General features: G+C 39.5%; 1 protein-coding gene across 1 annotated transcript in view; it reads left to right on the plus strand.

Annotated features, from left to right (window-relative positions):
* GLIPR1L2 (GLIPR1 like 2) overlaps window positions 1-2209 on the plus strand; it is a 33391-nt gene extending 31182 nt beyond the window's left edge. Inside the window, exons 5-6 of the mRNA XM_059681029.1 lie at window positions 1706-1732; window positions 1815-2209. Coding sequence (XP_059537012.1) covers window positions 1706-1732; window positions 1815-2122 — 335 coding nt within the window. The 3' untranslated portion in view covers window positions 2123-2209. The remainder of the gene's footprint in view (window positions 1-1705; window positions 1733-1814) is intronic.
* Window positions 2210-12260: the final 10051 nt, after the last annotated feature.

Raw genomic sequence — 12260 nt, forward strand, 5'->3', positions numbered from 1 at the left:
ATGGCTCAGTGGTTAGCAGGGCTCAGTGGTTGAGCACCAACCTATGAACCAGGAGGTCAGGGTTCGATTCCTGGTTGGGGCACATGTCCAGGTTGTGAACTCAATCCCCAATGTGGGACGTGCAGGAGGCAGCCAATCAATGATTCTCATAATTGATGTTTCTCTCTCTCTCTCCCTCTCCCTTCCTCTTTGAAATCAATAATAAAAATATATGGGGGGGGGGGGGAAGCTATGGTACATTTACACAATGGAATACTACTCAGCTGTAAAAAGGAAGAATATTTTATCCTTCATAATAGCATGGATGGACCTGGAGAATATTATGCTGAGTGAAATAAGTCAGTCAGAAAAAATAAGATCCATATGATTTCACTCTTATGTGAAGTTTAATGAACAAACTGAACTAATAAGCAAAATAGAGACAGACTCATAGATAGAAAGCAGGTCAACAGCTTGGAAGGAGGGTTGTTAGTGGGGGAATTGAGAAAAGAAAAGAAAGAGAAAGAACTCATGGACACAGACAACAGTATGGAGATTATTGCAAGGGAGGTGGGAGGGAGTGGAAGAGTGTAGAGGGCATGTAAGTGGTGATGGGGGAAAAATAAAGAAAAAAAACAAGATGTAAGTATAAATGTACTTAAATATTTGATCAAGTGCAAAAGTAAAAGAAGAATGTAATCAATAAAAATTGGTGATGAGAAATGAAGATGCAAAAAAGAAATGTACTAATTACTTCATTGCTTATTCTAAGCAATCGATAGATACACATACACAGAATAAAGTTGAAAAAAATATAGACTATATGGTACAATATTTTAAATGAGCTGCAAAATAGAAACTTTTACATAAAATACATAGTAATAACTATGACCAAGCACAAAAGATTGAAATCATCTCAAAGATCCAGCAGAAAATTGGTTCATCTCGCAGGTGCCAGAATAGTCATTTCTAAATTTTCCTCTAAGGGTTTTATCACTGCAAGACAAGCCCCAGGTTGCCACTGTGCCCTCTATGTGTGAGAACTCATTTATCCTCCCACTCTTTTTCCTAGTGGAATCCAGGAAAGGTTTTCTGACTTTCTATGCCCAGGTGAACAAAGGAAAGAAAATTTATTTCCTGAAAGGTATTATGACAGCTTTGGGCTAGATAGCGAAAACCAAACTATAGAGTTAACTTTGCCAGCTAGGAAATGAAGAGCAACTGAAAGCTTCTGAAAATAAAGATTCCATGAGAAAAGTGAGTAGATTCTGAAGATTAATTTGCAATGATCAGTGTAGGGGAGAGATGAAAACAAGAGATGTTGTAGAATCCTAGGTTACTGATACTATAACAATCTTGAGAAAGCAAACATATATATATATATATATATATATATATATATATATATATATATATATATATATATATATATATATGATGATTTATATAAGATGACAATGATTTAGAGACAGAATTAGTTCTAGAATTCACATCTCTTCCTATACTTTCATGCCCTCTGTAGCAGGCCAGACTGACTTTTACTAAAAGAAGATATATTGGACTTTATGGTTGGGTGCTGGTGGGACAGCAGAAATCAAATATAATAATAGTATGATGCCTGAGAGCTAGGAAAATGATGTCATTATTTTTGGAAAAAATATTTTCTATTTTAGAGAAAGACAAAGTATATGTCATTCTTTATTGACTTCCTTTTTTTTCCCCCTAGGCAATGCAGATCGTGAGGAAGCCATATGTATGTATTGTTGTCCTTTATTTCTTGAACAATTTAACTACTTTATATGCAATCCAGCTTTCAATTGCTTTTTTATTGACAGATTATCAGTTTTGGTATCCAAGATGGGAAGTGCCCCGGCCACTTGTGTGTGACCCACTCTGCTTCTTAATTTTCTTTTTGAGAACACTAAGTTTTACATTTTGTGCCACAATTGTTTTGATAGTACAGTCTTATTTTCCAAATATATTAACGGAAGAACAGATGATATTTCCTCCTGAGGTAACAGAAAAAGAGGAAGAAGAGGAGGAGGAAGGGGAGGCAGAGGAAGAAGAAGAAGAAGAGGAGGAGAAATCAGAGGAGGAGGAGAAGGAGGAGGATGAGGATGAGGATGAAGATGATGAGGGTTAGGAAGATGAAGGATAAGATATTACCACCATCATAGGACAAAAGTGTAATACCAAAAAGCAACATTTTTTTTGAGTTCAAATAAAAAAATATTTACAAGCCACTATTGCAATACCTTTTATTCCTTCTCATACTTATTCAACAAATTTAAATTTGAAAAACAAAGAAACAAACAAAAACATGTACTTTATTAGTAAGTATGGGAAGGTAAGCTCTTGGGAACTAAGAATATAAAGAAGTGATGATAGAAATGCTAAGATTTCACTATGTTGTCCTGATAAAGGAGAAAATTCCCATTTTCTAAATATGTTTCTATCTCTGTGTTTTTAAGATTTTTAACGTGTGTTAATAAATTTCTCAAGCATTAAGATTTACCTGTGAGGTATTCAAGACCATTCCAACTTCAAGACAATCATTTAATAGATAACTTTTGGTTTTGTTGTTTTTATCATTACTATCATCGTTGTTATTAGTAATGGTGATTGTGGTGGTGGTGATATTCTCCATGTGATGTCAGGGCATCAAATATTATTTATTTTTGTAATATATATGTTTGGAATGGTTTAAGTGGTACTTATATATGCTGTTAGGAGATGAACTTATTATTCTACTTTAGGTTCAATCTTTCATTAAAGCCTTGCTGTAATTCTTTATTAGGCTAAATAATTTGTTGCCACCAAGGGCTAATAAATGTCAAAGGCTTACTTAGTTACATTTGAGCAATCTGACTGCTTTTGAGTTTAGGTGATAAAATAAACTTTAAAAATAATTATTTACTTGTAGTTAATTCAAAGTAGTATAGTAAAGCCCAGTCGGTGTGGCTCAGTGGTTGAGCTCAATTCATGAACCAGGAGGTCACCAATGAACCAGGAGGTCTCTGCTCTATTACTGGTCAGGGCACATGCCCAGATTGTGGATTCACTCCCCATTGGGGGGCATGCAGGAAGCAGCCAATCAATGAGGCTCTCTCATCTTTGATGTTTCTATCTTTCTTACCCTATCCCTTCCTCTCTGAAATCAATAAAAACATTTTTTTAAAAGTATAGTAAAAGTGCATAAATTAGTAATATAAATTAACTATTTTCAGCCAATACTAATGAATGAACTGAATAAAAACACCTAACATAGCAAAATACATCAAATGGTATAAACTGTATGTTAATGAACTCTATTCTGTGTATATGAAGCCAGCCTCTGTTGGGGAGCACATGAGACGTGGTTGGAAAGTTTGTAAGGAGGATGTTCTGAGAAAAGGGAAGTGTGTGGAAGGCTGCCTGCCCTGTTTATTGGAATTCCGATGTAGGGGAGTGTCAAAGGGGGTGCCCCTAATTATTCCTTGACATTTCCAAACAAGTCTGTGCACGTGCAGACCCCTCGATGCTTACTGGAATCTTTATGCCTAATCTTTGGGTGCCCTTGCCTTGAGGACAATACAAACTCATGTGTCCTCCCAAGATTACTCACTCTACCCATTGTATCTAAAGATAAAAACTTCAATAAAGGCCTTGAGGCAGGCAGTCGAGGCTGTCTTGTTGCTATAGCCAGTCCCTTAGCCTCTCTTCACAGTGTCGGAGTAATCCATTCATCTGTCGCTCTGGGGCTGCTGGTCAGCCCTGGCAAACCTCTTTTCTCCCCAGACTCTTAAGAAATATAATATCCTTAGGAAGATAAAAGGGCTGGTTATTATAGTGATTTTATTTTTAAAAATTATTATTTTATATTCATATACCACTTTGTAGCTTCTAAAATGTTTTCACATAATTATTTTATACTCAAAAGTACCCTATGGAGTTAGTATTGCTTCCATTTTTTAAATGAAAAAAAAAACTGACTTTGGATTTGTGAAGTGGTTCAACTTAGGACAGAGGAAAAATTAACTTCTGAACATTCTGATGCATAAGTAGAAATTCTTCGAGATACCATGTTCAATTCCCAATATGACTAACTTCTACATTTCTACATCTACTCTTTAACATACTCTCCAGGCAATTTCATGGATTATGATTGCCTTAAGCCAGTGGCTGTTAACAGGGTGCAACTTTGCTACTCCTCTCCCCCACCCTGGGACATTTGGCAATATCTGGCAACATTTTTTTATTTTCATGACCAGAAAGGTACTGTTGGTATCTAGTGGGCAGGAATGCTTCTAAGCATCCTACAATGCTCAGGACAGCCCCAGAGCAAAGAATTGTCTGGTTCAAAATTTTCATAGTGCAGAGATCAAGAAATTCTTCTATAGGCTAGTTCCACCCTAAATGTGTGTAAGTTATGGATGCATTATATGTTATTAGAGGATTGTTGCATGGATCTGTGCACTGGTGGGGTCTCTCGGCCTGGTCAGTGCCCTCTCGCAATCTGGGACACCTCAGGGGATATCAGAGAGCTGGTTTTGGCCTGATCCCTGCAGGCCATGCTGAGGGACCCCACTGGTATACAAATCCATGCACCAGGCATCTAGTATGCATATAAGATCTTTGGTTAATCTCTTCCTGCCTTCCCCCCTCTCCCCCTCCCTCTGAGATTCATCAGTCTTTTCCATGTTTCCATGCCTTTGCATTAAGCGTCTGCTCCCTGGTGGTCAGTGCGCATCATAGCTATAGGTTGAACGGTCAAATGGTCACTTAGGTTTCATATATATATACACACACACACATATATATATTAGACACCCGTTGCACAAAGATTCGCAAAATAGGCCTTCCTTCCCCTGGCTGCTGGCACTGGTTTTCCTCTGGCACCCAGGACCCAGGCCTTTGGTCCAGCTGCCGTGGAGAAACCAAGCCTCTTCAGTCTAGAGTCTTCAGTCTTCACTCTGGCTGGAGCCTTCAGTCTTCGTTCCGTGCCTGCGTATGCAAATTAACTGCCATCTTTGTTGGGTTGATTTGCATAGTTGCTCTGATTGGCTGGTGGGCGTAGCAGAGTGACACCAATTTGCATGTTTCTCTTTTATTAGTGTAGATATATATATATGTATGTATTATATATAGATTATATTTCCTTAAACTCTCATTTTTCTAAAAATTGTTTCCCATCTCTTTTCTGCTTCTCTTTTATCACCTTTCTATATCCACAGGTTACCATAAAAGCTGCCATCTCCCTAGTTTGGGGATGGTCCACTAACCACAGCTCAGCCCAATTGCAGTCTTGGGTTTAGGGATACAAACAGACATTCAAGGAAGGTTCTACTCAGTAGCTAAAGTTTTAATATATAAATCTCTGAAGCTACTTATCAGACTGAATAGAAGGAAAGGATGAAATAAAAACAGAGAGAAGCAATAAAAGGCTGTTGTCTCTGATACCTACATTTATTCCAACCTTGCACATAATTTTTTTCCAAATTATGTCCTATTTCTATCCAGTAACTTTTCCTTTTTCTTAGGTTATTTTGAATTGGATTTCTGTAACTGATTCAAATGACATAACATTCTCATTATAAATTTATTTTTATTAAAATTTTTATTATTCTGAAACACCATGAATAATAATGGCACTAAAACTCAGTCTATGGATGTCTTTCATATCATCATGTGATCAAAGGAATAGAATGTCTGCTTAAGTTTTATTTCCCAATAAAATTTGTTCCCAATTTGTTCTCAGTATCATCTCCAGCTCTCTCAGAGCCACACACCCTATGTGCTTAGAATTTTTATTTTTATATTTATTACACAAATCACAGGTTGACTCCTTCAGCTAGCATAAGGGATTATTAGCATGAATCTTGGAGATGTCAGAGAAAATTACTCTTATTCTGTTTCCATGGCATTGAGATCAGGAATGTACTTGGACCAGGATATTCTGGCCTCGATTGTCTGGAATGATAGGTGAGCATTTGGTTCATTCCTTGACATGTATTCTATTCTGCATTGTAAAACTCTGAAACTTGAAATGCTTGCTCCTGGCCCTGGTAGGGTAATCTCCAGCAAATGTCTATACTACATACGTGTAGGAATACTCCAGCATATAACTGTCCAGAGGAAGGCAGATATGCTTCTAGGCCTTCATGCACTTATACCGTAACCTCTGCAACCATATATCTGCCAGTGAGGTCTAGTACTAGGAGGTTTGCACCCTCTTGGTCCTGGAGAATGTTGCTGGCCTTTCTGCTATTTATCCTGACATTTTTTTGTGTTCTTTATGAGTAAAACTTGTTTGATGTTTTCAAGTGTTTGTGCTTTGTCTACACATCAAACCATTTACATTGCCAATATAGCAGTCATGCAGAGTGACAGCCAATGGAAATGACACAAAGACTCCATATCCAACTAGAGTCATAAATGTTTAGTGACTCTAGAGGTGGTAAGACCTGCAATTATTTAGCATAGTCATGAACGTTTTCTACATCATTCAACATAGTGTTGCAGGGAAACCAGTTTGGTCAGCTATGGTGAGCTGGGGTGGAGTGGGCATTGTGACCTTTCCCTCCCTTTCCTAGCAGAAATTCAACGTTTTTGTCCTAAAAGTGGAAATTGCCAAAATCACATGCCCACTCAAATTCAAAGTACCACCTGAGTGAGGGAAATGTGTTATGGGCAGTGTTAGACAAAATTCCTAAAAATATTTAAAATCTGAACAGTATTAATGATATTCCCTTTATTAAACAGATTTCACAGACCTCATCATTAGAGAAAACCGTAATCAATAACCTCTGATTTATTCCAGTTGGGACAGTGCAGATTTGGTGACTAGTCTGTCCCACACAGCACTAACCAATGCAGAAAATAAAATTGCACAGCTATAACTCATAGGCTAAAGGAACCCTTGCTATGTGTCCTGGCAAGAATGTGCCAGTTTAGGGAAACAGGACCACAAAGTTTGCAGAGCACAAAGTCACACAATGGATCACTGGGAGTGATTTAAGCTACTCCAGCTTTCAAACCTTGGTTCCTGGTCTTCCTATTGGTGACATATACCTACAAAGTATTGCCTCTAACGTGGCATGTTAACTGTACCTCCAAAAGACCACCCCCAAGCTTTCTCAGGTCAGAAGTTTCTACACTGTGTAATGTATATAATACAACCAACCAGTGGATTTCATATTCAGAACTTCCCTTCTGAAAATCCTTCATTGTGAAGTGAGACTTCCAATGGAATGCTAGCTTGTGTGGTAACTTATTTCTGTGGACCAGGCACCCAGGAAACCCACACATGGGGGTTTTGGCTAAAAATTTGAGGGCAGAAAAGTCAAATTCATACCCAGAAAAGATGTTAAAATAGGTGTCTATTCCAAAGAAAATGAACTACTGGATCTTCTAGGGTGGAAGGAACTTGCCACCAACTGCCAGTTTGTCTCTGTAAACAATAGTGCTATGTCAGGGATTCAGCCTTCATCTCTATTTTTGGTCGATTGTACATACAGAGGTACTTAGATCAGCACTGATAAGTCAAAATCCATGCAAACGAACCTATGTGTGGCATTCATGAATCCCATTTACCCATCATGCTAATTTCCAGTGGACAAAGGACAAAGGCTGGCTAATGTCAACCGACGGAGTCATTTTGTCCTCTTGGTTGGTCAATGCCTCTGGTGCACATTAACCCGTGCAAAATCTTTACACACCATTCCCATTCCCATGTCTCCATTCACCTGCCTCTGCCCCAGATCCTCACATTTCCGGTCTTTCAATCCTTTTCTTTCTAAACTCCTAAGCTTTGGTGAAGCGTTTGCTACTGTCCATGCGTCCATATTCTCATCTCAGGCCACTTATGCTTCCATACAAAGTGGATGACCAGGTGTGCCACTCAAAGCTCCATATTGGAGATTTTTCTCTCACTGCTCCTTCAAGGCCACTCCTGAGGACATTGTCCATGTTTAGCTTGTACTCATATGTCAAACCAACCAATTTATAAATTAGGATTTGGTTTTCTTCCATTACCTTTATATAGTGGTACAGGACCCCACTCAATATAGTCATAGGTGTGAACTGAAAAAGGATGTTGGTATAATGGTGGCGGGTGAAACGGAGGTCTAGGTTGTCTGCTCATATAGCTTACTCATGCCCTCTGGTCTTGCTTGGATTTGGTACCATGATGATGTCAACTCAGATCCTTTGTCCAACAGTTCCCCGCGTGTATGAACATTCCTATTTTCAAGTATATATTCACTCAAGTAAATGCCCATGGGTCCCTTTTGCAAAGTACTAGGGAAATCTTTAAAGTGTACGCTAGTGGCTTTCTCCTGGGCACTCAGCCACCTCTTTAGTCAGTGCTTTCCAGGTGTGAAAACTGGCTCAGCTCTAGTAACTGAGCTAGGGAATATGATTTCTTACCGTTTGCTTTCCTGGATGTCTACTAAAATCAACTGTGCCAGTGCAGAATCTCCTGATGGCAATGGCAACAGAATTAGAAATACAAGCAACTTATTAGTTGGTGCCTGTAAAAACTGAGGTTTCAAGGAATACAGTATGGGAAGGGAGAAAAAAGAGTAACTTTACAGTGGAGAAATCTGATAAATGCTACCCCAGCCAGGAGCTCAGGGTCAACATCAATAGTGATAAGGTATGTTGAATAACATGCATCCTTAATATGATCTGATGAAAATGGCATTTACCCCTGTGGTCTTCTTCCCAATAACATATAATCCCAGTCTAATCATGAGAAAAACAAATCCCAATTAAAGGACATTTTATAAGATTCTGACCAATGCTCCTTACAACTGTCAAGGTCATCAAAAAACAAGAAAAACCTAAGAACCCATCAAAACTAAGAAGAGTCTAAGCTTGGACACATGACTACTAAATGTAATATGATATTCTGAATGGGGTCCTGGAACATAAAATGGGCATTAGGTGAAAGGACATTAGGTCCTGAATAAAATGTGGATTTTAGTTAATGACAATGTGTCAATATTGGTTTATTATTTGTGACAAGTGTCCTGTAAAATGTTAATAAGGGGAAGTGGAAACTTTGGGGTATATGGAAACTCTCTGTTTTATCTTCCCAAATTTTTCTGTAAATCTAAGATTGTTATAAAATTTAAAGTTTTTTTGTGAAAATAAAAACTATATTTTGTGGCACATGAAAATTATATAAAATTCAAAATACGGTGTCTTTGAATAAAATTTTACTGGAACACAAACACACACAAAAGGCTGGTCATATGGAATTTTTCGACTGGAATCCGGATTCTTTGTCCGTGGGAGTCGAAGAATGAATCCATGGACAGAGGGTAGTATTATTGAAGAACAAGTATAGACTCCCACATGGGGAGAGGGAAAGAGTCTCACAGAATGGACTCCCACATGGGGAAGGGGAAAGGGTCCCACTGAGTTCCTTTTCTCTAAGGCTTATAAAGGCTGCAGATCCTGGTGCCCTGATATCCCCTCTGATTGGTCACTATTCCCTTAGGCTGGTTACTGTAGTAACTCCTGGGCTCAAAGATCTAACTCACATGGGACATGTGAGGTTCTCCCCACCACCTCCCTCCTTATTGTTTTCCTATTCCCTTTGGGCTTTCTTCTTCTCCTTCTGGATGAAGGGCTTCCTTCTCTTTATTTTGTAAATATAGACCTCCTGCTGTTCCCAGCTCCCTCATTCTATGGAGATGTACCTGTTGCAGCTTTTCAGCTCCCCTATTCTATGGAAATATACCTTCTGCTGCTCTGCAGCCCTGTGCTTCCTCCATGGTCCCCTTAATTTCTAAAACCTGTCTTTTTCATCCCTAAAATTCCTGTTTCACTGGGAGAGCAGGAGTAGATAGGGAAAGCCTTCAGATTGCAAAGCACCTGTGAAATGCAGTCGGAAGAGGCTCAGAGTGCAATACAACTCAGAAAAGCTCAGCCCACACAAGGGGGAGGAGCTGTGGTGCCTACACCCTCCATGGAGATCTTTCAAGTTGGAAGTATGCATTGAGCAGAGATGGCTTGTGGGGCTGTCATGCTCAGTCACTGACAGGGGGAGAGTGTAGCTTGGCTAAGGTGCTATAGAAGACCCCAAAGGCGTGGCAGCGGGGAGCTCTCAGTACTGCACTCCCCCAGGCAGTTTCAGTCTTGGAGGGAAATGTGGGGGATGTGCCTCCATGTTGCCACGGTGGGTAAAGGGGACCTGCCTACAGTAATTGACACTTCACATGTGTCAATGCAAATATGCAGCATAGATTACAGCAGTGGTTCTCAACCTGTGGGTCGCGACCCCTTTGGGGGCCAAACGACCCTTTCACAGGGGTCGCCTAAGACCATCAGAAAACACATATATAATCACATATTGTTTTTGTGATTAATCACTATGCTTTCATTATGTTCAATTTGTAACAATGAAATTGGGGGTCACCACAACATGAGGAACTCTATTAAAGGCTCACGGCATTAGGAAGGTTGAGAACCACTGGATTACAGCTTCCAAGGAGGAGATGAGGGTGACAAAAAAAGGGGCCACCTACTGAATCTGACAAGCTCAGGGGAGGCCTGCATGGTGGGCCTAACAAACTCAGAGACCAAAAGTAACCACACAGGATGGTCTGAACATAAAAATTCCTAACTAAAGGTGGGTGATGGTAGGCAGTCACACCTGGACCTATAGCTTCCTTGACAGAGTCAGTCCTTACCTCATGTGAGCCTGCCTATTGTCTTTTAGCACCTAACATACCTCTGAAATGCCAGAGCAATCTTCTTTTCTAGACCCCTGAAGCACAATCCCCTTCACCAGAGAGTTCATTTCTATGGACTAAATGCTGGCTGTCCTGTACGCACCAGTGTGAAAGAAGCATGTGTCTCTCTCCATGTTGCTCTTGATCCAATCCCAGGGATGTCCCCACTTTGCTTTCATCAGCCCCCTTAATCTACCACCAATAGATTTCATCTAAACCTCCTTATGTCTCCTGCTTTGATTCTAATGTTTAAAATAAACTGCAGAACTGCCATTCTCTGGAGCATTTTCTCAATCCATTGAGAAACTTCCTGGCAGTTGTTGTCAATTTGGCTCAAATAAACTCATAAAAATTATCTACAGATTTGGATGTTTCTTATGTCAACAAGGGGAAAATAATTGCAAAAAGGGGTGGCAGGATTCTAGTTACTGAAGAATCTGAGATTAAACTCTCCTCTATGAGAAAAATAATTTCTGAAGGATGAGATAAAAATCCCAAATGACCGGCAGGCTGAATCTGTATGATGAGGTCATGGTATAATGGCCTGAGGACCAGAGTTTCAGCGTACTGGGTTTGATGTACAATGTAACCCTGGTCCTACCTAGGACCATATAATCAATACTGAGGGGAGAGAAAGATGCAGTGGTGAAAGAGTGAAAGGTGCTAGATTAGTAAATCAGTAACAAATGCTGAATATCAGCGCCCTTTGTTGGTACGGATGGTATGAGTGAGTAGGAAATCTGCTGCTGCCACTGAAAGTAAGGAAAGCTCCATTAGGTAGGAATCTGGAGTAATCAAAGCTGAAAGACATAGGAAGTTTTAACAATACAGACCCCGCCTCCCCCCTGTGTGGCACAAAAGGAAATTGTACTTCTGAAAGAAGAGAAGTGCTACAAGGCAGAACATTGGGTTTTTAGACCTAATGACCCTTAAACCAAGCTATTCATTAAACACTAATTCAAAAGAACAATATGCACCTCTAAAAAATTCACCCCTATGTTCATTGCAGCATTATTTACAATAGCCAAGATTTGGAAGCAGGACAAGTGCCCACCATTAGATGAGTGGAGAAAAAGCTGCAGTACATTTACACAAGGGAGTACTATGCAGCTGTAAAAAAGAAGGATCTCTTATCCTTTGAGACAGCATGGAGGGACCTGGAGAGCATTATGCTAAGCAAAATAAGTGAGTCAGAGAAAGACAAGTATCACATGATCTCACTCATATGTGGAATCTAATGAACAAAATAAGCTGATGAACAAAATAGAGCCAGAGACATGGAAGCATGGAACAGACTAACGAATCTCAGAGGGCAGGGGGTGGTGGAAAGAGTGTAACCAAAAAATTTATATGCATATATGCATAACCCATGGACACAGACAAGGGATACTACTTTTTACATAATGGGATACTACTCTGCTGTAAAAAGAAAGAAAAATTTTCCCTTTTCAACAGCATAGATGGACCTGGAGAACTCTGATTAAAGAGTCTGAGGTAATCTCAGACTCTTCAATCAGAAATAAGCCAGTCGCATAAAGACTAGTACCATAAAATTTCACT

The sequence above is a fragment of the Myotis daubentonii genome, chromosome 2 (assembly GCF_963259705.1).
Source record: "Myotis daubentonii chromosome 2, mMyoDau2.1, whole genome shotgun sequence".
Taxonomy (NCBI): Eukaryota; Metazoa; Chordata; class Mammalia; order Chiroptera; family Vespertilionidae; genus Myotis; species Myotis daubentonii.